General features: G+C 40.5%; 1 protein-coding gene across 7 annotated transcripts in view; it reads right to left on the bottom strand.

Annotated features, from left to right (window-relative positions):
* The window catches only part of supt3h (SPT3 homolog, SAGA and STAGA complex component), a 455,384-nt gene that overhangs the window by 322,510 nt on the left and 106,928 nt on the right, over positions 1–25,946 (bottom strand). Inside the window, exon 2 of one of the 7 annotated variants that reach the window (XM_060851448.1) lies at positions 12,909–13,049. The exons of the other annotated variants lie outside the window; for them this stretch is intronic. Within the exon in view, the coding sequence (XP_060707431.1) occupies positions 12,909–12,997 (89 nt within the window). The 5' untranslated portion in view covers positions 12,998–13,049. The remainder of the gene's footprint in view (positions 1–12,908; positions 13,050–25,946) is intronic. 7 annotated transcript variants of the gene reach the window in all.

The following is a 25,946-nucleotide window of genomic DNA, read 5'->3' as shown; positions in this document are numbered from 1 at the left end:
GGACAACCAAGTGAGGCCATCACTAACTCCTCTAAAATAGTTTTTAAGCATAATCTTGACAATCATTTCATACAATTTGCTACATTTATTACTTGAATTGCAAGTGGTGATGTATGTCAACAAGGGAAGTAAATGGAGGAATTTACTGACTCAGCATGCACACCTCTGTAAAAAAAACAAAATCACCGAGGCTATGTACTGTACTGATCATTAACTGTATCTACTGGAGGTAATTCAAAGCATTTTACAGAAGCATTTATCTTTAGACTTCAGACTCACAATAGTAACTCTAAGCATGCATTCATTTTGTCAAAGTTTACTCGTGAAACAACTTTTTATCCTTGAGACCAGTCTTCAATTCAGAATTTATTAACTAAATTTAAATTCAACCAGCTGCCATGGTGGAACTTGAACTTGTCCCCATGCAGTCTATGGATTACTGGGCCAGAGACATTACGGTAGGACATAATCAGAGTAATGGGATCTTGATCATCTGGACCAATAGACTGAGGAGTGGCAGATAGAATTTAATTTAAATAAATGTGAGATGCTGCATTTTGGAAAAGCAAATCTTAGTAGGATTTATACACTTAATGTTAAGGTCCTTGAGACTGGTGCTGAACAAAGAGACCTTGGAGTGTAGGTTCATAGCTCCTTGAAAGTAGAGTCGCAGGTAGATAGGATAGTGAAGGCGGCATTTGGTATGCGTTCCTTTATTGGTCAGACCATTGAGTACAGGAGTTGGGAGAGTATAGGAGTTGGGAGGTCATATTACAGCTGTACAGGACATTGATTAGGCCACTTTTGGAACAGTGTGTGCAATTCTGGTTGTGAAACTTGAAAGGGTTCAGAAAAGATTTACAAGGATGTTCCAGGGTTGGAGGATTTCAACTATAGGGAGAGGCTGAATTGGCTTGGGCTGTTTTCCCTGGAGCATTGGAGGCTGAGGGGTGACCTTACAGAGGTTGATAAAATCATGAGGGGCATGGGTAGCATAAACAGACGAGGTCAATTCCCTGGGGTGGGGGAGTCCAGAACTTGAGGGCATAGGTTTAGGGTGAGGGGGAAAAGATATAAAAGGAACCTATGAGGCAACGTTTTTACACACGTGTGGAATGAGCTGCCAGAGGAAGTGGTGGAGGCTGGTATAGTTACAGCATTTAAAAGGTATCTGGATGGGTATACAATGGGAAGGATTTAGAGGTAATATGGACCACGTGTTGGCAAATGGGACTAGATTGGGTTGGGGTATCTGGTCGGTATGGTCGAGTTGGACTGAAGAGTCTGTTTCTGTGCAGTACAACTCTGACTCTATTGGCACACTGGCAATGTGGCACACCATCCTTCTAAGTATTAATTTGGTCTTCACTTTTCCATATGAAGCTGATGAGAAGGTTTAGTTAAATGTTCAGAGAATCTTACATTATTTTTACTGTGCATGAAAAGCCATTAAATAAGGAGAACCAATGGTGTTAACACCTACACTACAAATTAAAATCAAGCTCCATCACTAATTTTCCCAATAATCTGCCACAGTAACCAAGAATTTGTCCCATATTAAATACTGTACAAAAATAATGAAAGGTCTGCACGTAAAGAAATCGGCTGTACACAAAAGAATTTTATAGGGAATGCATCCTCAAAAAGATTTTATTCTTTTCTATTCCAAGCACTATTTACAAATAAATCATATAGTATATCAACATTCATGTTAATCTAGAAACAAAAATTTATAACATTGAAGAAAGCTATTCAGACCATCTGTCACAACTCTAAGTCATATTAAAGTGAATTTGGAACTATTTCGCTCCATGACACACAATTTTACTAAGTTCTGTCAGCTTTGTTTCAGATTTCCGGTATTTATAGTTTTTTTTTGTTTTTATGTTATCGTAACAAAAATTTAACAGCTTTTTAGTTTTTTAGTTTTTTTTTAAAAAAAGCTGGGTGCTACACCCATAAAGTTAACACCAAGTGTAATTTTTTTTTTAAGGTGAGTCGTATCAAGAGAACGAGAGATAAAGGAACTAAAAAAAACTTCATTCAGTCCTAAATTTTAAGTAAGCCATTCTTATACATTTTACACTTTCATTATCGGTTCCTATATTCATACGCAAACCTGTTATGTTGTAATCCTCACGTCCCACCGGCTATAACGAAAAAAAGAGGGTTCCTACTTGGAGATGACATATATAGCAAACATTTTTTGTTTATTCATGTGAGATGAGCAGCATTTGTTGCCCATCCCTACTTGCCCTTGAGAAGGTGGTGATGAGCTGCCTTCTTGAACCACTGCAGTACACCTGCTGTGGGTTGACCCATAATGCCCTTTGAGAGGGAATTCTAGGATTTTGACCTTGTGACAGTGAAGGTACAGTAATATATTTCCAAGTCAGGATGGTGTGTGACTTGGAGGGGAACTTGCAGGTGGTGGCGTTCCCATGTACACCATCTTATCCTTCTGGATGGTAGTGGTCATGGGGTTGGAAGGTGCTGTCTGGTGAATTTCTGCAGTGCACCTTGTCGCTAGTACACAGTGCTGCTACTAAGCATTGGTGATGGAGGGAGTGAATGAGGTTCCAATTAAGCGGGCTGCTCCAACATGGATGCTGCCAAGCGTCTTGAGTGTTATTGGAGCTGCAGCCATCCAAGCAGGTGGGGAATACTTCATCAAAGTCCTGACTTGTGCCTTGTAGATGGTGGACAGGCTTTGGGAGGATGTCAGGAAGTATTCCTAGCTTCTGACCTACTCTTCTAGTTCATGTGGTAAGTCTCATTGAGTTCTTTGTCAATGGTAATCCCCATTGTGACAATAGAAAGTGCCTGCATATTTAAGATGTTTAATATAGTTAATAATGCAAGATCCTCTTATCATAAATAATATTGCACATTAAAAATATTTATTTTCTACAACACAATAAACAAATGCATGGCCACAGATTTACTTCTGTAATTTTCATAGTACTATTAGCATTTTAAAAGTGATTATATTTAGTGGTTTAAAGCTTCTTTTCTCCTGAATGAAACTTAGGATAAATTGTTTGCTGATCATGTAAGCAAATCTGAAATTAATACAACCCTTTACAACCCTGTGGAAGTATCAGACCAAGGCAAATAATTACAGTTGCAAATATACATAAGATTTTCCATTGTTTTACTTAAATTAAGCGAGTTCAAGAAAAATAAACTGCAGATCTTTTATACAGGAGACTTACGGGATTGGATTAGTCCATCATAGAATAAACAGCATATCTTTACAAGGAATAAGATTAATGAATAATTTCCAAAATCGTTTTTAGCATTGCGTGCGCAGTTCTAGCTTAATACCAAAGAAACAACTCATTTGAATCCATTCTTTATCAAAGAATTTAGAGTCAAATCCTACATTTTGCGCTGTCAGTTTTGTCACATTACAAGGAGGGTTTATCAAGGCCTTGTGGTTTTCTCACCACATTTCACAAAATGCACCTCTTTTACTACCTATTCCAAGTTCATGGTAGTCCCTTTCATTTGATTCTAGCCCCATTCTACCACTTTCCCTACAAGAAACAACTTGCCACTGCCAAGATATCCCAGAATGGACCAGCATCGGCACCATCTCTAAAAGATCATTGTGCACCCAAACAACTGAGGTCCCTCTAAGCTGCCCAACCATACAGCCATTCCAGGGTAACTTCGCACCATTTTATGGGTATAGACTTGGAGGTCTTGCTGCAAGGGGTGATGCAGAGATTTTAACATCATCTACTCCCAGGAACAGCAATGGAGGCCACAACACCAGATAATGTCAGCTGGCCAGATGCAGCGCAGTCTCCATCATCTGGAAGAACACCCAGTACCATAGGAAGACGGTCAATGATCTTCTCCAATTGACCATATTAAGTACCACTGTTTTCTCTCCAATACTTCACATTTAGATTCTCCGCTACTGCATATACTTTCTACCAAGGCTCATGCTCTACCAGTCTATTGCCTGCAGGATCTTTCCTCACTGTCAGTCACCCCAACCCCACCAACCCTGCATGACCTCAATGCTACTATTCATTCACTCAGGATACCTCCTCACCTGCACCGTAAGTAGCACCCACTTTCATTATTCCAAGCAGAAAAAGCCCACAATAGGACAGAAAGAGTCAAAACAGGGTAACTGATACTTAGTTCCTGACTCTTAGGAGAAGATCCTGACTCTGACCATCACAAGGGGCTGACTGACTGTTTATAAACAAAATGGTATAGGAGGCTGCCCTTGACTTACTGAAGGCCATATCTCCTGGCTTTATTAAGGACTGCTGACAAACATATCAAGTTTGCTGATGTCGTGTCTGTGTTAAATAGCATGACTATAGGGCAGTCCGTTGAGTATTTCTGGCCAAGGCACAAAAAGGCAAGGCAGGGATGCTGCATGCATCCAGGATATCTCAAAGTGAGTGAGTGCTAAGAGAACAGCTTGGTCCAGTGCATGAGCTTGGTGCATGATCCTGAGCACAAAGTGTTTTCACTGCAGCATTATAATCACACTTGCCATTAGAGGTGCAGCATTAAAACACAGAAGCACACTAAGTGGAATAGAGATGTGCCATGTTCTTAGAGATGTGTTCTTAGGAGGCTGGCATGTGTCAGGTGTCAATATTCATGAGGCTGGTATCCTAAGGGCACGTGCTGAGATATTGGTGCCTAGTTTCTACATGGAAGCCCTTTGGAGCAAATGGCAAACTGAAGACGCCAGCAACCTGCTCTGACTTCTTTGTTAAGAATGCGTGGTTTCTAGTTTGTTCACAGCAGGTATTACGTTAGGAAGCTGCATATTAATGAAGCAAGATCTGCAGATCGTTAACAAGTAGTATACTCCTTTAACAGGCACCTCAACTAGGTGCCTAGCTAGAATCTTGTTTCACTGCCCGAAAGTTAGTTAAAAGATACATCAATATAAACCTCACTGGACTTCACACAAGTCAGCTACATTTCTTGCCATAGCCCATGTAATTCAGGCCCTGTCAGATTCTATTTTTACATGTAGATAGCACCTAAACTACTTCTGACTTTATAATGGTCACTGTCATTGAGAGATGTCATGGAGCTCTGATTGAGTAATAACAGCTATGTCTCCTCTTCCAACAGGCTCCTCTCTCTCTCAGCTCCCATATAGAAACATCACCTTATAGATCTCACTGAGGATTGCAATAGCTTTAAACCTTCAAAATGGAGAGTTCCAGGAAGAAATACTTTGGAAAACACTAGAAAAAACTCCCACAGTCAGTGAAAGGTTGGGAAGAATAACTAATCAATTTGTTTCTTGTTTGACAGAATGTCGTTCAGGAAAATGAGAACAGTTTCAACATTGCTACAGGGTCATCCAAATCATATAATAATGTAAAGGTGGCATACATTGCTCCATCTGCTAACAATACATTGCTCCATCTGCTAACCCTAAATTGTGGGTTGTAATACTGGAATGGAATGCAATGTTACATTTAATCTTAGAGGCAAAAGTAATACTATTTAAAATAAGTTGATTTCACACACACAGGTTACCTACAACGTACTGTTAGACATAAGAAGCAAGAGGCAAAAATGTGGCCCAAAAAAGGAGACAAAGGAGAAGTAAGGAACAGTGTCTCCCTTTCCATTTCCCACTAAATTACATGCTTTAAAATAAAAGAAAAAATATTTAATACTAAAATTGTTAAGTGTTGGTAGCATTATCATCTATAAAATTTCAATTTCCTCTTATATGAAACAATAGAAACTTGTCAGTGAGAGATTGTTGGAGGCTTAATTTCATGAGAAACCAAGTGGAGTTGAATTGCAAGAACATAATGAATTGGTGGAGCAGGCCCAAAGAGTCACTGTCTTCTCCTATTCGTAATATTCTTATGCAGACAGTATATTGGTTACTGATGTAGAAATTACTGCAATCCTGCCAATGAAGCCATTAAATCTAAAGTCACCATATATCAATGGATAACAGCTGTAATTTGAAATAAAACAGAAAATACTGGAAATATTCACCAGGTTAGGCAGCATTTATGGCAAGAAATGGTTAACAGGTCAGGTTAGTGACCTCTTATCAGAGCCAAGTTAGACACTTCCATCTTCTCACATACTTCACAATGGACTCATTTCATTCTTTAATATTCTCCATTTCCATGGCATCTGTTCTAATCATGCCTGCTTCCACAGGAGGATTCCGAAATGTGACCTTCACCCTCAACAAAGGATTCCTTGCTACATGTTTGACAGAGCCATTAGTGTGCACTTCAGCCCTCAACCCTTCTTTTCACTCCCACAATGATGATAGAGACCCCCTGCTCTGAGGGGTGAGGGGTGAGGGGTGAGGGGTGAGGGGGGGTGAGGGGTGAGGGGGGGTGAGGGGGGAGGGTGGGTGGGGGAACCATAGCTATGGACCTGAAGATGGAGTAGCTAGTGAACAGCCAGATACGGCATGCAGAGAGTTGACAGTTGGCAGGGCAAAGTTACAGTCAATGTGTTGGATTGAAATATATCTATTTTAATGCAAGTAGTATCAGGAATAAGGGTGATGAACTTGAAGAGCATGGGTCGGTACTTGGAACAATTATGTTGTGCCAATTTCAGAGACTTGGATATCACAGGGACAGGAATGGTTATTGGATATTCCAGGGTTTCGATGTTTCAAAAGCAATAGAGGAGGTGGTAAAAGAGGTGGGGGAGTGGGATTGCGACTCAGTGATAATATCAGGGCTGCTGAAAGGGAAGTCAGCAAGGAGGATTTGTCAACGAGTCAGTATGGGTGGAAGTCAGAAACTGGAAAGGAACAGACACTTTATCAGGAGTTTTCTACAGACTGCCTAGTAGCAATAAAGACACAGGGGAGCAGAAGTTGGAAAGGGACAGAAGTAACAGGGTTGTTGTCATGGGTGATTTTAACTTCCATAATACTGATTGAATCCTTAGTTCAAATAGTTTGGATGGAGCAGTCTTTGTTAGGAAGGATTCATGACTCAATATGTAGATAGGCCGATTACAGAGGAGCCATACTGGGTTTGGTGCTTGGCAACAAACCAGGTCAGGTGTCAGATCTCTCGGTGGAAGAACATTTTGGTAATAGCAATCACAGCTCCCTGACCTTTACTATAGTTATGGAGAGGAATAAGAACAGACCATTCAGGAAAATATTGAATTAGGGGAGGGGGAATTACAATGCTATGAGACAGAAACAGGGGTGCCTAAATTGGGAACAGATGTTCTCAGGGAAACGCACAACAGAAATGTGGAGGTTTTTTTAGGGAGCACTTGTTGACAGTGAGACAAACCTATCCAGCAGGGGCATGGAAGGGATGGCAGGGTGAAGAAACCTTGAGTAACAAGGAATATGGATCATCTAGTCAAGAGGAAGAAGGAAGCTTACTTAAGGTTGAAGCGGCAAGGATCAGACAGCGCTCTAGGGGATTACAAGGAAGGAACTAAAGCATGGACTTAGGAGAGTTAGAAGGGGGCATGATAAAGCTTGGAGAGGTAGGGGAGGTCCTTAATGAATACGTTGCTGCTGTATTCACTACTGAGAGGAACCTTGATGTTTGTGAGGACAGCATGAAACAGGCTGATATGCTCGAACAGGTTGATGTTAAGGAGGAGGATGTGCTGAAAGGTTTGAAAAATGTAAGGATAGATAAATCCCCTGGCCAGACGGGATATACCCAAGGTTACTACAGGAAGTGAGGAAAGAGATTGCTGCGCCTTTGGCGATAATCTTTCTGTCTTCACTGTCCATTGGAGTAGTACCAGATGATTGGAGAGTGGCAAATGTTATTCCCTTGTTCAGGAAACAGAATAGGGAAAATTCTGGGAATTAAAGACCAGTCAATCTGACATCCGTGGTGGGAAAATTATTGGAGAGGATTCTGAGAGGCAGGATTTATGATTACTTGGAAAACCATAGTTTGATTAGAGAAAGTATCATGGCTTTTGGGGGGTGGTGGGGGTTAGGTCATGCCTCACAAGCCTTACTGATTTCTTTGAGGATGTGACAAAACACAATGATGAAGGTAGGGCAGTGGATATGGTGTACATAAATTTTAGCAAGGTGTTGGATAACGTTCCCCATGGTAGGTTCATTCAGAAAGTAAGGTGGTGTGCAATACAGATAAATCTGGCTGTCTAGATACAGAATTGGCTGGCCCATAGAAGACAGAGGTTGGTAGTAGATGGACAGTATTCAGCTTGGAGCTTGGTAACCAGTGGTATTCTGCAAGGATCTGTTCTGGGACCTTTGCTCCTTGCAATTTTTATAAACAACTTGGATGAGGAAATGAAAGGGTGGATTGGTAAGTTTGTAGATGACGTGATGGTCAGAGGACTGGTGGATAGTGTGGAGGGCTATTGTAGGTTGCAACGGGACATTGACAGGATGCAGAACTGGGCTGAGAAGTGCCAGATGGAGTTCAACCTGGAAAAGTGTGAAATCATTCATTATGGAAGGTCAAATTTGAATGCAGAATACAGGGATAAGGCAGGATGCTTGTCAGTGTGGAGGAGCAGAGGGATGTTGGGTTTCATGTCCATAGATCCCTCAAAGTTGTCACCCAAGGTGATAGGGCTGTTAAGAAGGCATAAGGTGTGTTGGCTTTCATTAGCAGTGGCAAGGTTATGCTGCAGCTCTATAAAGCCCTGGTTTGATCACACTTGTTATGTTCTAGTTGTCTCATTATAGGAAGGATGAGGAAGCTTTTGAGTGGGTACAGAGGCGATTTACCAGGATACTGTCTGGACTGGAGGGTGTGTCTTATGAAGAAAGGTTGAGAGAGCTAGGGCTTTTCTCATTGGAGCGAAGAAGGATGATAGGCGAACTGGAAGGATGATAGGTGAACTGATAGAATTATACAACGTGATTAGAGGAATAGATAAAGTGAACAGTCAGAGAGTTTTTCCCAGGGCAGAAATAGCTATCACAAGGAGACATTGTTTTACGAAGTTTAGAGGAAAGTTGAGGAGAGATCTCAGAGGTCAGTTCTTTACACAGAGTGGTGGGTGCGTGGAATGCACTGCCAGCAGTGGTATTGGAATCAGGTACATTAGGGGCATTTAAACAACTCTTGGATAGGCACATGGATTATAGTAAAATGAAGGGTACGTAGTTTGATCTTAGAGTAGAATAAAAGGTTGGCATAACATCAAAGGCCAAAGGGCCTGTACTGTGCTGTACTGTACTGTTCTATGTTCTATGGTCCTCACTTCTCCTCCATCCCCAACTCCTCCCCACATCCCACACAAACGCAGGAATATTTTCCTGTTTGCCTCTTCCCTCCTCACTATCCAAGGCCCAGACAAACCTTCCAGATGAAGCAGTGATTTATTTGCACTTCACTCAATTTAGTCTACGGCTTTTGCTGCTCGCAATACATCTACCATGAGGAGATGAAACACAGCCTGGGTGGCTGCTTTGTAAAACACCTATGTTTTGTCCATAAGAATGACCCTGAACTCTCAGTTTCCTGCCACTTCAACATAACACCATGTTTCCTTGCCAACATTTCTGACTCGAGACTGCTGCAATGCCCCAGTGAGAATCAGCACAAACTGCAGGAAAAGCATTTCATCATCTGCTTGGGGACTTGCAGCCTTCAGGACTCAATATCAAGTTCAACAAGCTTAGGGCCTGAACATCTCTTTTAATGTCTTTTAGTTTGCCACATCTCAAGTCCAGTCATGACAGAGGTTGCTTTCAGCACAACCAACCCATTTTCACCCACTCATGGTCCTCAGTATCACCTATGTGTCACCAGTATTACAAGGAAAGCTCTTCTTCTTTCCTGGCTGATCAAAAATCCCTTCCTGATCTGTTTTTCTCTTTCATTCTCTGGACTCCATTTCCACTAATGCACTCATTCTTCCCTGGCCTTAAACATCTCTGTTATCAGCATAAATACCATTATTTCCTTGTGGCAATTAGTTCTGAAGAAGGGTTACTAAACTCAAAAAGTTAACACTGTTTTCTCTCCACAGATGCTGCCAGACCTGCTGAGCTATTCCTACAATTTCTCTTTATGTTTCAATTCAGCAATCTGTAGCTCTTTCAGTGAAAAACTGAATTGGTCTTCAGCAAATGAAAAAGGAGTGGATGGGGAAAAGAACAAACATGGAAGTCTGCAATAAGATGGGAGAGAGAAAAAAATTATACGGCAAAAAAGTTGGTAGTGCTAGGATAAAAGAAATGGTACTCAAGAAAAAAAGATTTGTAACTGGCACAGGGAACAACATGAGTAAATCTACACAAGATAAAATCCTTTGGTTTTCTAGGTTGCACCAAAGATTAACTTTTGAATCAAATGAATGACAATCCTTTGAATCATCAGGCTAACATGGAAGAGTTTGTTGTGAATGGCTATTTCCCAAAAAATTTAAAAAAAAACAATTGTTTTAATTCTTTCCTTCTTTTATAGACCTTTGTACCACACTGATAGGCAGGTACCAAATAGTGAGCCACTACCAATTCCATTATTTATAAAAAACCTGGATTCAGCCCAAGAAATGAGCCAATTTTCTCTAGCACATCTTCAACAGTCTTCTCAAAATCAGAAATTCATCTCATTTTTATATTTTCCTCCATTTATTATAGCTTTCAATTCCATTCTCCACTCTCCATTCAAGACATCAAGCAATCAATTATTCTCTGAACATTACCAATGCCATTGCATTTAAATGTTAGGTTGTGCCATGAAGAGGGTTTACATCTTAATTTCAGAACAGCCTTTATTTCACTGCCATTCTTAACTTTAGGTAGAAGTCCTGAACTTAACTGTTCCAGTAATTACACACAAGATAAAGTCACTCGGCCAAACCACCTGGCTGAGAGTTCATGGACATTAAAAATGTTAATTGGCTCAGGTAGGAATACATAAATGCTACAGGGGCAGCTGTGGTGCCATGGCTCAGAAGGCACAGGTTCATGTTCCAATAGTGTATCATAACAGGGCAATCAAAAACATCTACAAGTATATGTTACCTTTCTCTTTGAAGGGAAGAAATTCCTCCTCCAAAAGTAATTTGCCAATCAAATGACTTGCAGTTCTACAGCACCACTGATAGCTGTGGCCAAAGTTGGGGCAACAGGCAGTCATAGAAGAAGCATTACCTATGGATGTGGACATAAAGTCAAGCCTGAGATTTTGTCAGGGCTTGGTTGGTAAGCCTTGGTGAGGGGTGTGGGGGCTGGGTTTCTCAGGAAAGAATAGTTGCCCGAACAGAAGGCACCCCTCACAACCAGCAACAAGGTTCCTGGACATTTGGCCCTGGCACCCCAAACCACAGGTAAAATCCTTGAAGTGGCTATTAGTTGACCACTTAAGGACCTCAAGCAGCCCACAGGCAAACTGCATCTGGCAGTTGCTTGCTGGGGTAAAGTGAAAATGGTTAAGTGTGTTGCGAATGCTAACTTTTCTATAGGCTCTATCAATTTCAACTGAACGAGTCAGCAATGGCTGAGACCGAGACATCCTCAGAACTATGCATTCATATAATGGCAGGGAACGTCTATTGTCTTACTAGCACAGGTAAAATCCCAGTGGTGGCAGGGAGGTAGTGGGTATGCAGTAGCAAGCCTTGCTATCCGATGTTTAACAACTCTACGTACCAATTCACCTTCAGGAAAGGAGTGTAAACTCTCATCAGCAATACTTTTGCATAAACAATATGCAAAAAATAAGTACCTTGAAGTTCATGCTTTTCCTGTTTATGTATACTGACTTCAAAACAACGATTTCTTTTACTCCAGGCCATGAGGATGTGAAGGAAAAGTAATTCTGAATTTTTAAATTACTTCTTGAAATTTTATAATACACAAGTAATTTCCTTCCATTCTTGATAAAAGCATAGATAACCCAAATTATGTTGTTGGCTGGATGGCTTGTCTGAGGCAGAGTGACACCAAAAATGCAGGTTCAATTTCTGCACAGGTTGAGGTTGTCATGAAGCACTCTCCAGCACAACCTCTCCCCCTGTCTGAGATGTGGTGACTCTTCAGTTAAACCAGCACCAGTCACCTTTATCTAATGAGAGAGCAGCCCTATAGTCTGATTGAACAAGGCAACTTTGCCTTCAATGTCTCTCATCTATCTTCTACCATCTGAGGGCTGGCATGCATTGGAAAACACTGAAATAATTTTTAAAAAAGCTAACATTTACTTAGACCTGACTTTAACAAATGGTGAATGCATAGTTTACAAGGATGTCTCAATCTCAGCCACTGCCGACTGGTTCAATTGAAATCGCTGGAGCCCACAGAAAAGTTAGCATTCGCAACGCTCTTAACCATAACTGGTATTTTCACTTGACCTCAGCAAACAATTGCTAGATGAACCCAGTAATCTCTCTACAGCTTTGCCTGATAATGTAGTCGTCAACCAATGTTAATCATAGAATTCAAATAATTTTGTCCTAAAGTGAGAGTTCAGCATTACCTTATGAGAACAAGTCATGTATAGATTCCAAAGTCATAATAAATTTAACAGAAACTTAAATGCTGACACATGCAGGAATGGGTCCATGCTGCAAATAGTCAGCTACTTCATGGACCCACAGCTGAGAAGCCAATGGCGAAAAATGAAATGGAAAACCACGGACAGGATAATAAGTGATCATTTTAAAAACGAGTACAGGAAACATCAGGTAAGAGAAAGACAGCGGAAGCAAGTAGCCAGCAAGAAAGGCAGCAGCAATAACACAGTCTCCTTCACTCCAGACCAAAGGCAATTAAGTAACTTACTGTTCTTTCTCCTCCAGGAATTTAAACTGTTATTGCAATTTAATTAACTTTTTATAGAGTTTTGTTGGTGGTTATTTAATTAGGAAGCATGTAGAAATTTTCTATAAAAAGTCATGAATACAGATGCTTATTCTATTTTCCTTAAAATTTTAAGTTGGTTAGCTTTTACCTGCTCCTGCTTTCAGCAGAGTGTTTTAGAGTCAGAGAGTCATCGAGATGTACAGCATGGAAACAGACTCTTCGGTTCAACCCGTTCATGCTGACCAGATATCTCAACCCAATCTAGTCTGTCCAAACACTGACGATTCACCTGAGAAGTCAAATTGTGTACAGAATAATGGACATGGAGCCATTACCATCACTTCTCAGAACAAGCTAAAGGAGACAAGAGCGCACACTCATGTGCGCGGTTGAAACAATTAATTATTGTTCGAAGTCTTGAAGTCCTATTACTAGAAAAAAAATTATTGAACCAAAATAGTCAGTATAAATAATATCTGTATACTTCTGTACAGGAAAAGCAGTTAAATCTAAAGAATTGTGAGTTGAGTGTTCATGGAATGCCCTGCCAGTAGCAGTGGTGGACTCTCCCTCTTTATGGTCATTTAAGCGGGCATTGGATAAGCATATGGAGGTTATTGGGCTAGTGTAGGTTAGGTAGGCTTCGGTCGGCACAACATCGAGGGCCGAAAGGCCTGTACTGTGCTGTATTTTTCTATGTTCTATGTTAAAACAAATATTGTGATCATTTGTGCAAATGGAAAATTTTAATTCAGCTTGATTATAAAATACATCTCCAGTGCAATATAAATTTCTTGCACCAAGATAAGATTAAACAAGTTTTACAAAAAGTGATTTTTCATATTGTGAAGGATCACTGGACTTGAAACATCAATATTGTTTTCTCTCCACAGATGCTGCCATAAGTGTTGAGTTTCTCCAGCAATTTCTGTTTTGTATGTTTTCAATTTGTTGTTTGGTGGAAAAGAATTTGATTATTGTTGTAAAAAAGACAACTGTCAAAACATTTATCAAGATAATTCACAACAACAGCAAAGTCATGGGAAAACATTTAATATTGTATGATAACAAAGTGCTGACTGGTTGGCAAGAGACTTCTGATTGGTAGAGGCACTCCAAAGGGAATGCACCAGTTAGATGACTGACAATTAAGTGGTCAAGATACTTAGGATAATTCAGCAATTACATAAACATTATGTTTTGCAAGTGTGGGCTGGTTGTGTCTAAAAGGTATTGAAACTCATATTACTCATTTATGTGATAGGCAGGTTATGTTTTTGACTTGAGAACAACTTGAATACATGAGTGTATAGTGTCAATGTGAAACTAATCAATGCCCACCCGTTGCTCAACATTTTGATATTCCTCAAATCATGAGTTTGTGTCATATGATGCCACTAATGCAGGTCATATATACCAAAGACTGGTGAATCTTATAAAACAGCATATCCCTTTGTTTGTTCACAACAGGAAAATTAATGAACACACCTAAATAGCTTGTGCCTGCAAAATTCTAAAGACTAACATTAGAAATGATTTCATAGTAGTATTATTGAACACATTTTTTTCAAGAATGCACACAGAATCATGCTAACCTTCTTTATCTCTTCAGCAATTGCTCAAGACCAACTGTCCAACATTAGACATGACTACATAATTGAAAAGCATTTACTAAATATTACTGAGTAATACAGAGCATTATGTTGATAACCAATTTATGACGCTCAGTTGGGATTGCGATGTGGCGAACTTTCACAGACTGTAAGTTAGATATTGACATACAAAGTCCTATTTTTTGCAGACAAAAAGAACATGTGCATATGTTGCTCCTGCTTCAACTCAACAACATAATGACAACCATTTTCTGGATTATTTCTCAGGGCAATATCTTGATTGACCGGAATGATCCTGCCTGGTTTAAATTTAAATAAATCTTAATTAACTGTCAGTCATCATCTAACTGGTGTTTTCAACAGAGAATGCAACTAATCAGCACACTCATCATTCAGTATGTGGTGATCTCTTTACATCATTATTCCCTGCAAGTTGCCCTGAAGTTCTCAGTGAAAATCTTCAGTGAAGTGTCTGCTTTCAACGATACAATTTCAACTGTTACTTTAGAAACTCAAAAGTAACGTTTCATAGTGCTGAAGAAGGGTCACTGGACCAGAAACATTAACTTTGATTTCTCTCCACAGATACTACCAAACCTGCTCAGCTTTTCCAGCAATTTCATTTTTTGTTTCTTACTTGCAGCATCCGCAGTTCTTTCAAATTTTAAGTTCTAGATCCTATTTAGTAATCTGTCTATTTAAAATGTTGATGTTAAAGACAATTATGATTTCATAACTGAGTACTAACAGAGGATGCTTAAACTCAATGCTTAGAATCTTTGTGCTCCTCCACAAGAAGTAAAAAATGAGTTGCGTGTATTTGGAAATTAGTTTCACACAGAGAAAGGAACTTCTGCCTTATATGTTTGATTTAATAGTTATTGCTGAATTTGCCCACAGAGTTAAGACAGTAAAATATTCAGTAACCTTGTTAATTCACTACCATCAATGACATGAGTACAAGAGACTAGATTAGAATGGTGCTGGAAAAGCACAGCAGTTCAGGCAACATCTGAGGAGCAGGAAAATCGATGGCTCAGGCAAAAGCCCTGCTCATTCCTGATGAAGGGCTTTTGCCCAAAACACGATTTTCCTGCTCCTCGGATACTGCCTGACCTGCTGTGCTTTTCTAGCATCATTCTAATCTAGATGCTGATCTCCAACATCTGTAGTCCTCACTTTTGCCTGAGTAACAAGAGACCATATTCTCAAAAGAATATCAAACATCAATATTTAAATAATCAACTGAAGCAAATAAATCAAAAATCGAAATTAATTAGATGTCAGCTATGCACAATTATGCCAGTATCAGCATGATAATTTTCACAAACTGGATTTAATTTTCAGGAATCCTGACGGCAGGACTCCTGCTTTGAAATATCAAAATAAAACATTTTATCAAATTAATTTTGATCATTTGAAAAACATTAGAATTTAAAAGGATGCTAAAAGCTATCTATCTAGCACAGAGCTCAGATGCTGCTGTGGCCATTCTTTGTCTCTATGATAATTCTGTTCCCTTTCACTGCACAAGAACAATGTGAGGAACTCTCATTTGTTCTGATGAAAGTTACAGACCTGAAATATTGGGTTCTGTTTTTTCTTTCTCTTTGCAGATGTTGCCACACCCACAGGTTATTTTTCCACCCAACATTTTCAATTTTAATGAGGAATTCAAGTTTTGACCTTTTGGCTTACAGACAAGATCATTAGAAACTTCAGTGAATGCATAGTAAAAAATCTAAAAAAAAAGAAAAAAATCTTTACCTGTGAATCTGTACTAGGTCATATTGGTCTAGACCTAAAACTTATAAGAATTAAAGGGCAACACTGAACAGAAATTAAGAACAATTTGCACTTATGCAAATAAATGCAGGACGAAATAAATCAATTTGGCACAAAGTAACTGTTTCCCTCCACAAATTCTGCCTGACTTGCTGAGAATTTCTAACGATTTTGTTTTTATTTCAGGTTCCAGAGTCTGCAATATTTTCTTTTTGTTAATTTAGCAGTTCTGTAGAACTTAAATGTAGTATAGGAGCGTGGTTTTGCAAAGTTTTAATATTCCTGATTTACAGGAGAAAGGATAGTCTCTGGAAACCTAGCAACAAATATTAAAGAGTAATTAACTTACATAGCAAATATTCGTCTGAATCCAAAATTGGGGTCACATGTCACCACAAATATCTAACTGAGGTAACAGTCTGGCATGATGGAAAGAACACATATATAAAACTGAGAATTTCTGGAATAAAGAGTTTAAATATAGGAAAAAATTATGTGAATCAGAAAATCTGAAAGTTTTTAACATTCCTTTCTAGCTCTGTTCAGCCCAAGCCTTTTCAAAAAAACTTGCGTCATAGTCTATAGAGCGCTTTAATTGTGATAAATCCAATTACAGGAAGACTCAGACACTGAAGCAAAGCAGTAAGGCTGAGATAGGTCGAATATGGTGAAAACAATAATTTTCCTGAGACTGTCCATCAAACTATTTGTCAACTGAAGTTGTGAAATTCCCATTCTAAAATATCTAATAGTTAGCACCATGATACATAGAGCTCAACCTTCTCCACCACTTAGATAAGTCAAGCTCTTATATCTGAGCAATAGCCAAGAAAACATATTCTATGTATATACCTTAGCAAATTAATTTAAACAATAAATGTTCGAGCTAATAAATGACATCCTTTATTAAGCTTAAGTGCAAACAAGCATTTCTACATAGGCATCTAAGCATACTAATTTATTTGCAAAACTGGCCTGTTTGAAATTCAAAATATAAGATCATGAAAATACAAACTGGGAGAAATGATAGTGTTTTAAAAATTTTAACTTTTGATTGTCACAGACATTTAAATTTCTGCTTTAGAAATGTAACATTCAACAAGTTATTCTCTTATGAGCTTTGCAATAAGTTATACTTTTGAAATCTCTAACAAGGAATAAATGGACTCTTATTTTGGAAAAATAAATCTACTTCTCTACTGAGATTCCCTTCTATGCAAGTCTAGAAAGGAAAGCTAGGTTGGAGATGAAGTACTTGAGGGTGTGCTGCCTCTTAAATCTACTCTAATTTTTCTCCTGGCTCCATCGTTGAATCTCTTTCATCACATATTCATTTCCAGCAAGTGAAACAGCCTTAGTCAAAGCCATAACTGAAATCTCTCACTGTGTCAATGGGACATTTTTCTCTGTCATTCACAACAACTGCACAGACACCATCACCGTAATTTAGCCACCAGTTTAGCATAACTGTCTTCATTTCAAATTCCTATTAATATGTACCTTCCCTCTGAACCGGTCTTTTTTTTTCCAAATCTGTCATACTTTTATTTCCTTTCACCTTGCACCATAGTTATGTCTGTCATTTAATTTATTCCTGCCCTTCTTCCAAACAGACTTTAAGAAACTGCACACATTCCTGGCTACAAGAGCAGGTCCAGAAGCTAGGAATACTGCTGCGAGTAACACACCTCCTGACTCCTCAAAGCCTGTCCACCATCCACAAGGCACAAGTCAGGAATGTGATGGAATAATCCACACTTGCCTGGATGAGTGCATCTCCAACAACACTCAAGAAGCTTGATACCATCTAGGACAAAGCAGCCCGCTCGATTGACACTACATCCACAAGCATCCACTCCCTCCACCACTGACGCTCACTAGCAATAGTTAGTCATGATGTGGAGATGCCAATGTTGGCCTGGGGTGTACAAAGTTAAAAATCACACAACACAAGGTTATAGTCCAACAGGTTTAATTGGAAGCACACTAGATCTCAGAGCGCTGCTCCTTGAAGGAGCAGCACTCCAAATGCTAGTGTGCTTCCAATTAAATCTGTTGGACTATAAACTGATGTTGTGTGATTTTTAACTTAGCAACAGGATGCACTGCAGAAATTCACTAAATATCCTCAGACAGCATCTGCCAAACCCACAACCACTCCCATCTAGAAGTACAAGGCCAACAGATATAGGGGCACACCACCAACTTCATGCTTCCCTCCAAGCCACTCACCATCCTGACATGGAAATACATCAGCAGTCCTTCACCATCACGGAGTCAAAATCCTGGAATCCTCTTCCTAATGGCATTGTGGTGCAACTAACAGCAGGTGAACTGCCACAGGTCAAGAAGGCAGCTCACCACCACCTTCTCAAGGGCAATTAGGGACAGGCAATAAATGCTGGCCAAACAGCATTGCCCACATCCTGTAAATAAATCTTTAGAAACTATCCTGCGAAAATGTCACATCAGAATAGGTGAGTTGAAAGTAAACATTTCCAAAATCATGACCTCGACCATCTCCAACTCAATGCATTTATAGGAGCCACAGTGAAAACATTCAAAGAGGTTGCCTATCCACATGATTATTATTTAAAACCCATGGACATCAGGTTTCCCAGTGTTTGAGAAATTTATCAAATAAACAAAAAGTGGTAAGGGCTGGCAGTGTTAGGCTGTCATTCCAGCTGGCTATAAGCAGGTAATTTGTTAAAAATACTTAAAAGACTTTCTTTCAGAAGGACATTTAATCAACCTGTACTTCTAGATTTCTTGCCTGAAAATCAAAGCCTTTCAAGCTCAGAAGGGAAAGTTTTGATAAATTAAGAGTGTTTCCCAAGAAATCTCGACCCTGTTATGAATATGGTACTTAGACAAAGTGATTAACCTTCAACATTTTTCTCAGTATCTAACTTGAATTTTGGGAAAGTCAAAGTGATGTAGAAGGAAAGTTGAATTTCGAAGTTTGATTCAGAAAATAAGTACATTGTATTTATAATGTAAACCTTTAACATTATTAACCATTTAAAATAACATAGTTATCAAGTTCTCTGAGTTTTCAGTAGTTTTTTTTCATTTAAATCATGAACAAAACTAATTAAGAAATTGCTGATCCGAGACAAAATCCTACAATTGGTGGGTTTTGCCTGGGATCAGAATGAATGTAAACATCCATTTCTTTCTTACCTCTCCAAAACTGTCCAATAATGCACTGTAACAGCTAGCGTTTTCTGCTAATCTATGCCCTTCTAAGCTCCTTCACTAGACTCTTCACTATTTGCCACACAATCTACTCTGTCTGCAAATTTGAAGAGTGTTTTCCATTTATTCACTCAAGTTATTTATGCATAACAAGAATGAAAGCCTATCTAGTATTAATTGCTGGAATGCATTACTCCCAATTCTTTTGCAGTCTCAGCAACACCTATTTTACCCTAACTCGATATTCTCGATTTTTAACAATGCTATATACTTAATACTTGTGATGAAATGCATTCTGTAAATCCATAACATGCTTCCATTGTGTTCTGTTCATCTAACCATCATCAGTCATTAATAATTCTGATTGTCCATCTAGAAAATGTAACGTTACTGGTAAATTTACTTTCTGAAAAAAACCTAAGTATTGATAAAATACAACTTTTCTTCAACAAATGGATGCACTTTTTGGTCAAACTGCACTATTCTACATGCTGGTATGTTTTAGCACACAAAGAACAAATATTCTGATGAAGGTAAGAAATCAGATATGAAAGTGAATGTGTGAGAGGGAAAAGCAAAGACAGTTGGGGAGAGAAATGTAGTAACCAGAAAGAAATAGGATAATTATAGAGGCTCCGGGCAGAGTAAATTCCAGTGTTCCTTGAATATGAGCTGGTGTCACAGAATTGAAGCAGACTAGAAATGTTACACATGCAACTGTTCCATAGAAGGGATAAATCTGAAAATGACAGGTCGATCAGCATAACATCAGTGGTGGATAAACCTTTACAGGCAATAATTCAGAACAAAGTTAATTGAGAAAGAGAAAAGACTTGCATTTTTATAGCACTTCCCTCACAACCACAGACTGGCACAAAGCTCTTTATTGCCAACAAAGCACTTTTTGAAGTGCATTTACTGTCATGATATAAGAAATGCAGGGACGAATTCATACTAAGTAAATTACAATAAACAGCAACATATTGATAACTAGATGTTTTTCTTCTCATTTTGATTGAGGGATGAATGCTGACTACGAAACAAAGAAAACGTTCCACTCGTCTTTGAAATATCAGTGCTATGAGATCTTTTACAAGTAAGCAAATAAGCCTCTACTCATTCAAAAGATGACTCCAATAGTATAATACACCCTCAGTACCAGTCTGGATTTTTGCACTCAAGCCTTGAAATAGAACTTGAAACCTGACCTTGTGATTCATAGGTGAATTTGCTATCAATTGAATAACCAGAAAAAACTGACATGAGATCATAAATGATCGTTAGCATGATCTGTTAAAAGCAAATTATATTTGGATACCTTAATTTGTATTCTTTTGAAGAAATAGGCAGAGGATTAATGACATTGCAATATGTGGCATTAAGGCAAGTGCAGTGGGGATTCAAAATTAACAAAGGGATAGATAGCAAGAAGGGATGGCAAATGGCTGTTTTAGCACACAAAGAATAAATATTCTGATGTCATAGAACCACACAGTTACGCAGCACAGAAACAGACCCTTCGGTCCAACTCATTCATGCTGGCTACATGTCCTAAATTAATTTAGTCCCATTTGCCCTCATTTGGCCAATACCCTCTAAACATTTCCTATTCATACAGCCATCCAGATGCCTTTTAAATGTTGCAATTGTACTAGCCTCCACCACTTCCTCTGGCAACTCATTCCATACATGCACCACCCTGTGCAAAAAAGTTGCCCCTTAAATCCCTTTTAAATTTATCCCCTCTCACCTAAACCTATGCCCTCTAGTTCTGGACTCCCCCTCCCCAAGGAAAAGACTTTATCTATTTACCCTATCCACACCAGTCATGATTTTCTAAACCTTTCTAATATCATCCCTCAGCCTCCAACATGCCAGGAAAAACAGTCACAGGCTTTTAAGCCTCTCCCTATAGCTCAAATTCCATCTGCCATTTTTCCATTTGATCAAGATCCCTTTATAATTTTACAAAAAACCTTCTTCACTGTCCACTGTGCCACCAATTTTATCAACTATGCCTTCAATGTGTACAAGGTTCCCCAAAAATTGATATTAGGACCAGAGTTTCTCTTTATACTTTACATGAATGGCCTGAACTTGAGGGAATAGTATTTTTTCAAAATCTGCAGATGATACAAAAATACAACGAACAATGAGTTTTGTTTTATTCACTCATGGGCCTCATTTATTGCGTATCCCTAGCTGTTCTACAAAGGAGGTGGGTGACCTACCTTCTTGAACTAGTGTAGTGCATGTCCTATAGCAGGACTCATGGTGCCATTAGGGAGAAAGTTCCAGTACTGTAAACTACAGACACTGAAAGAACAGCAATATATTTCCTGGTCAGGATGGTGAATAGCCTGGAGGGGAACCTGCAGATGGTGGTGTTCCTATGTATCTGTTGCCCTTATCCTTCAATATGGTAGCGGTCATTGATTTGAAAGGTATTGTCTAAGGACCTTTAGAGGACTTCTGCAGTGTAATTTGTTGATAGTACTCACTGCTGTTACTGATAATTGGCAATGGAGTGATGATATTTGTGGATATGGGTTGCTTTGTCCTGAATGGTGTCAAAGTCTTTGAATTGTTGCAGATGCAGACATTCAGGAAAGTGGGGAGTATTCCATCACACTCCTGATTGGAGTCTTGCAGATGGTGGACATGCTTTGGGAGATAAGAGGTGTGTCACTTACAGCAGTAGTCCTAGCCTCTGACCACCTCTTGTAACCACTGTACTTACAGGACAAGTTGAGTTCACTTTCTGATAAATAGTATTTCGCAGGACATTGGTAGTGATGGACTTGTGATGGTAGTGTGATTGAATATCAAGGAGCTGGAATTAAGATTGATTCTTACTGGAGATGGTCATTGTTTGGCTTTTATACAATGCAAATATTATTTGCCACTTTTCAACCCAAGCATGTATTGCCCAAGTCTTGCTGCATTTGAATACAGACCTGCTTCAGTATCGAAGAAGTCATTACTGGTACTGAAAATTGCACAATCATGTGAACATCCCCAGTTCTTAGCTAAGGATAGAAGGGAAGTCTTTGATGACAAAGCTGAAGATGGTCAGGCCGTGGACACTACCCTGAACTTCTGCAGAGATATCCTGGAGCTGAGGTGACTGACCTCCAACAACAATGACCATCTTCCAATGGAGACTTTTCATTGTGTGTAGTAACAAGGTACACGTGGCAATAAATAATTCAAATTAAATCAAGGCTGATGGGCCAGTAATTGGCTGTGTTGGATTTGTCCTGCTGTTGTGTACAAGATGTATCTCAGAAATTTTCCATTGTCGAGTGAATACCATTGCAGTAACTGTACTGGAATAGCTCAGCTAGGAGTGTGGCAAGCTCTGGAGCACAAACCTTCAGTACTATTGCCGAAGTATTTTCAGGACTCACGGCCTCTGCAGTATCCATTGTCTCCAAGCACTTCTTGACATTATGTAGAGTAAATCAAATTGGCTGAAGACGAGTATTTGTAATGCTGGAGACCTCTGAAGGATGCGAAGATGGATCATCCATCTCTTTTTTGCTGAAAGTTGCTGAGAATCATTCAGCCTTATCTTTTGTGTTGGGCTCTCTCATCAATGAAGGAGGGAATATTTCTGGCACCATCTCTTCCGGTGAGGTGTTTGATTGTCCACCACCAATCATGACTAGAAGTGGCAGGACTGCAGAGTTTAGATCCAACTGGTCAGATTGCTTAGCTGTCTATCATTTGCTGCTTATGCTATTTGGCACCTAAGTATTTTTGTTTGTAGCTTCACTGGATTGATAACTCATATTTAACAAGAAGGTAGTGTTGAAGATTTATAACTGCTGCAAATGTGTTGCTGGTTAAAGCACAGCATGTCAGGCAGCATCTCAGGAATAGAGAATTCGACGTTTCGAGCATAAGCCCTTCATCAGGAATAAGAGAGAGAGCCAAGCAGGCTAAGATAAAAGGTAGGGAGGAGGGACTAGGGGGAGGGGCGATGGAGGTGGGATAGGTGGAAGGAGGTCAAGGTGAGGGTGATAGGCCGGAGTGGGGTGGGGGCGGAGAGGTCAGGAAGAGGATTGCAGGTTAGGAGGGCGGTGCTGAGTTGAGGGAACCGACTGAGACAAGGTGGGGGGAGGGGAAATGAGGAAACTGGAGAAATCTGAATTCATACCTTGTGGTTGGAGGGTTCCCAGGCGGAAGATGAGGCGCTCCTCCTCCAACCGTCGTGTTGTTGTGTTCTGCCGGTGGAGGAGTCCAAGGACCTGCATGTCCTCGGTGGAGTGGGAGGGAGAGTTAAAGTGTTGAGCCACGGGGTGATTGGGTTGGTTGGTTCGGGTGGCCCGGAGGTGTTCTCTGAAGCGTTCCGCAAGTAAGCGGCCTGTCTCACCAATATAGAGGAGGCCACATCGGGTGCAGCGGATGCAATAGATGATGTGTGTGGAGATACAGGTGAACTTGTGGCGGATATGGAAGGATCCCTTGGGGCCTTGGAGGGAAGTGAGTGTGGAGGTGTGGGCGCAAGTTTTACATTTCCTGCGGTTGCAGGGGAAGGTGCCGGGGGTGGAGGTTGGGTTGGTGGGGGGTGTGGATCTGACGAGGGAGTCACAAAGGGAGTGGTCCTTGCGGAACGCTGATAGGGGAGGGGAGGGAAATATATCCTTGGTGGTGGGGTCCGTTTGGAGGTGGCGGAAATGGTGGCGGATGATACGTTGTATGCGGAGGTTGGTGGGGTGGTAGGTGAGAACCAGGGGGGGTTCTGTCTTGGTGGCGGTTGGAGGAGCGGGGCTCAAGGGCGGAGGAGCGGGAAGTGGAGGAGATGCGGTGGAGGGCATCATCGATCACGTCTGGGGGGAATCTGCGGTCCTTGAAGGAGGCCGCCATCTGGGCTGTGCGGTGTTGGAATTGGTCCTCCTGGGAGCAGATGCAGCAGAGACGAAGGAATTGGGAATATGGGATGGCGTTTTTACAGGGGGCAGGGTGGGAGGAGGTGTAGTCCAGGTAGCTGTGGGAGTCAGCCCCAAGGGATCCTTCCATATCCGCCACAAGTTCACCTGTACCTCCACACACATCATCTATTGCATCCGCTGCACCCGATGTAGCCTCCTCTATATTGGTGAGACAGGCCGCTTACTTGCGGAATGCTTCAGAGAACACCTCCGGGCCGCCCGAACCAACCAACCCAATCACCCCGTGGCTCAACACTTTAACTCTCCCTCCCACTCCACCGAGGACATGCAGGTCCTTGGACTCCTCCACCGGCAGAACACAACAACACGACGGCTGGAGGAGGAGCGCCTCATCTTCCGCCTGGGAACCCTCCAACCACAAGGTATGAATTCAGATTTCTCCAGTTTCCTCATTTCCCCTCCCCCCACCTTGTCTCAGTCGGTTCCCTCAACTCAGCACCGCCCTCCTAACCTGCAATCCTCTTCCTGACCTCTCCGCCCCCACCCCACTCCGGCTATCACCCTCACCTTGACCTCCTTCCACCTATCCCACCTCCATCGCCCCTCCCCCTAGTCCCTCCTCCCTACCTTTTATCTTAGCCTGCTTGGCTCTCTCTCTTATTCCTGATGAAGGGCTTATGCTCGAAACGTCGAATTCTCTATTCCTGAGATGCTGCCTGACCTGCTGTGCTTTAACCAGCAACACATTTGCAGCTGTGATCTCCAGCATCTGCAGACCTCATTTTTTACTTGAAGATTTATAAATCAAGGTTTTCACTTGAACAAACCACTATAAATACCGGAAGAAACATCAAAGCAGCGCTTCTCAGGAGGCTCCAATAGCACTGATGATGTTCCCTCGCCAGGGAACGAAACGTTTGCAGCAAAAACTTCCAGCTCGGCGAACAGAACCACAACAAGGTTTTCACTGGAATTTTGTGTTTGACTGTGCATATGGGGAGAAGATTGCCAAAATCATGGAGGGGGTACAGAAGAGATTTACTAAAATGGTACCAAGAATACATGACATCCAGCGCATGGGTGACTGAAGAAACCTCCCATTTCCCCTTGAAACAGATGGATAAAGGGTGGACTTAACAGTATTAATCAAAATTCATGAACTATTTTGATGGAAAAAATAAGGAAAGACAGGTTTCTGCGCTTTTCCAGCAACACATTTTCAGCTCTGATCTCCAGCATCTGCAGTCCTCACTTTCTCCTTCTGTACAGAAGAGTCAGCAACCAGAGTCCACAGACATAAGGCTTTTGGCAAATGGACCTAAGGTAACATGAGGAAAAACATGTACGATGTTGTGTTGTGATCTGGCATGCACAGCTTCAAAAAGATAATAAAAGCAGATTATTCAGAACATACAACATGGTGAAGTGCTTCCAAAACAGAATCACAGAATGGACTCGTCTAAGAGCTGGCTTGCATTTCTAAATATAAATAACCTAAAATTAGACTACTCAGACAAAAAGCTACGTCCACTCTGTGAGATGGATTCATGTGACAACATTTAACTTAAGAATTACTTCTCAGAAACATTACTTCTTTTGGTGCACCATAACAAAGGCCGAATGTTTAAGCTGACCTTTTACATCTAATGCAAAATGGAATCAGTATGCAACAGAATGACAAATCTAACT

This window comes from Hemiscyllium ocellatum, chromosome 3 (genome assembly GCF_020745735.1).
Source record: "Hemiscyllium ocellatum isolate sHemOce1 chromosome 3, sHemOce1.pat.X.cur, whole genome shotgun sequence".
Classification (NCBI taxonomy): domain Eukaryota; kingdom Metazoa; phylum Chordata; class Chondrichthyes; order Orectolobiformes; family Hemiscylliidae; genus Hemiscyllium; species Hemiscyllium ocellatum.
This window is presented reverse-complemented; position numbering and strand designations above follow the sequence as displayed.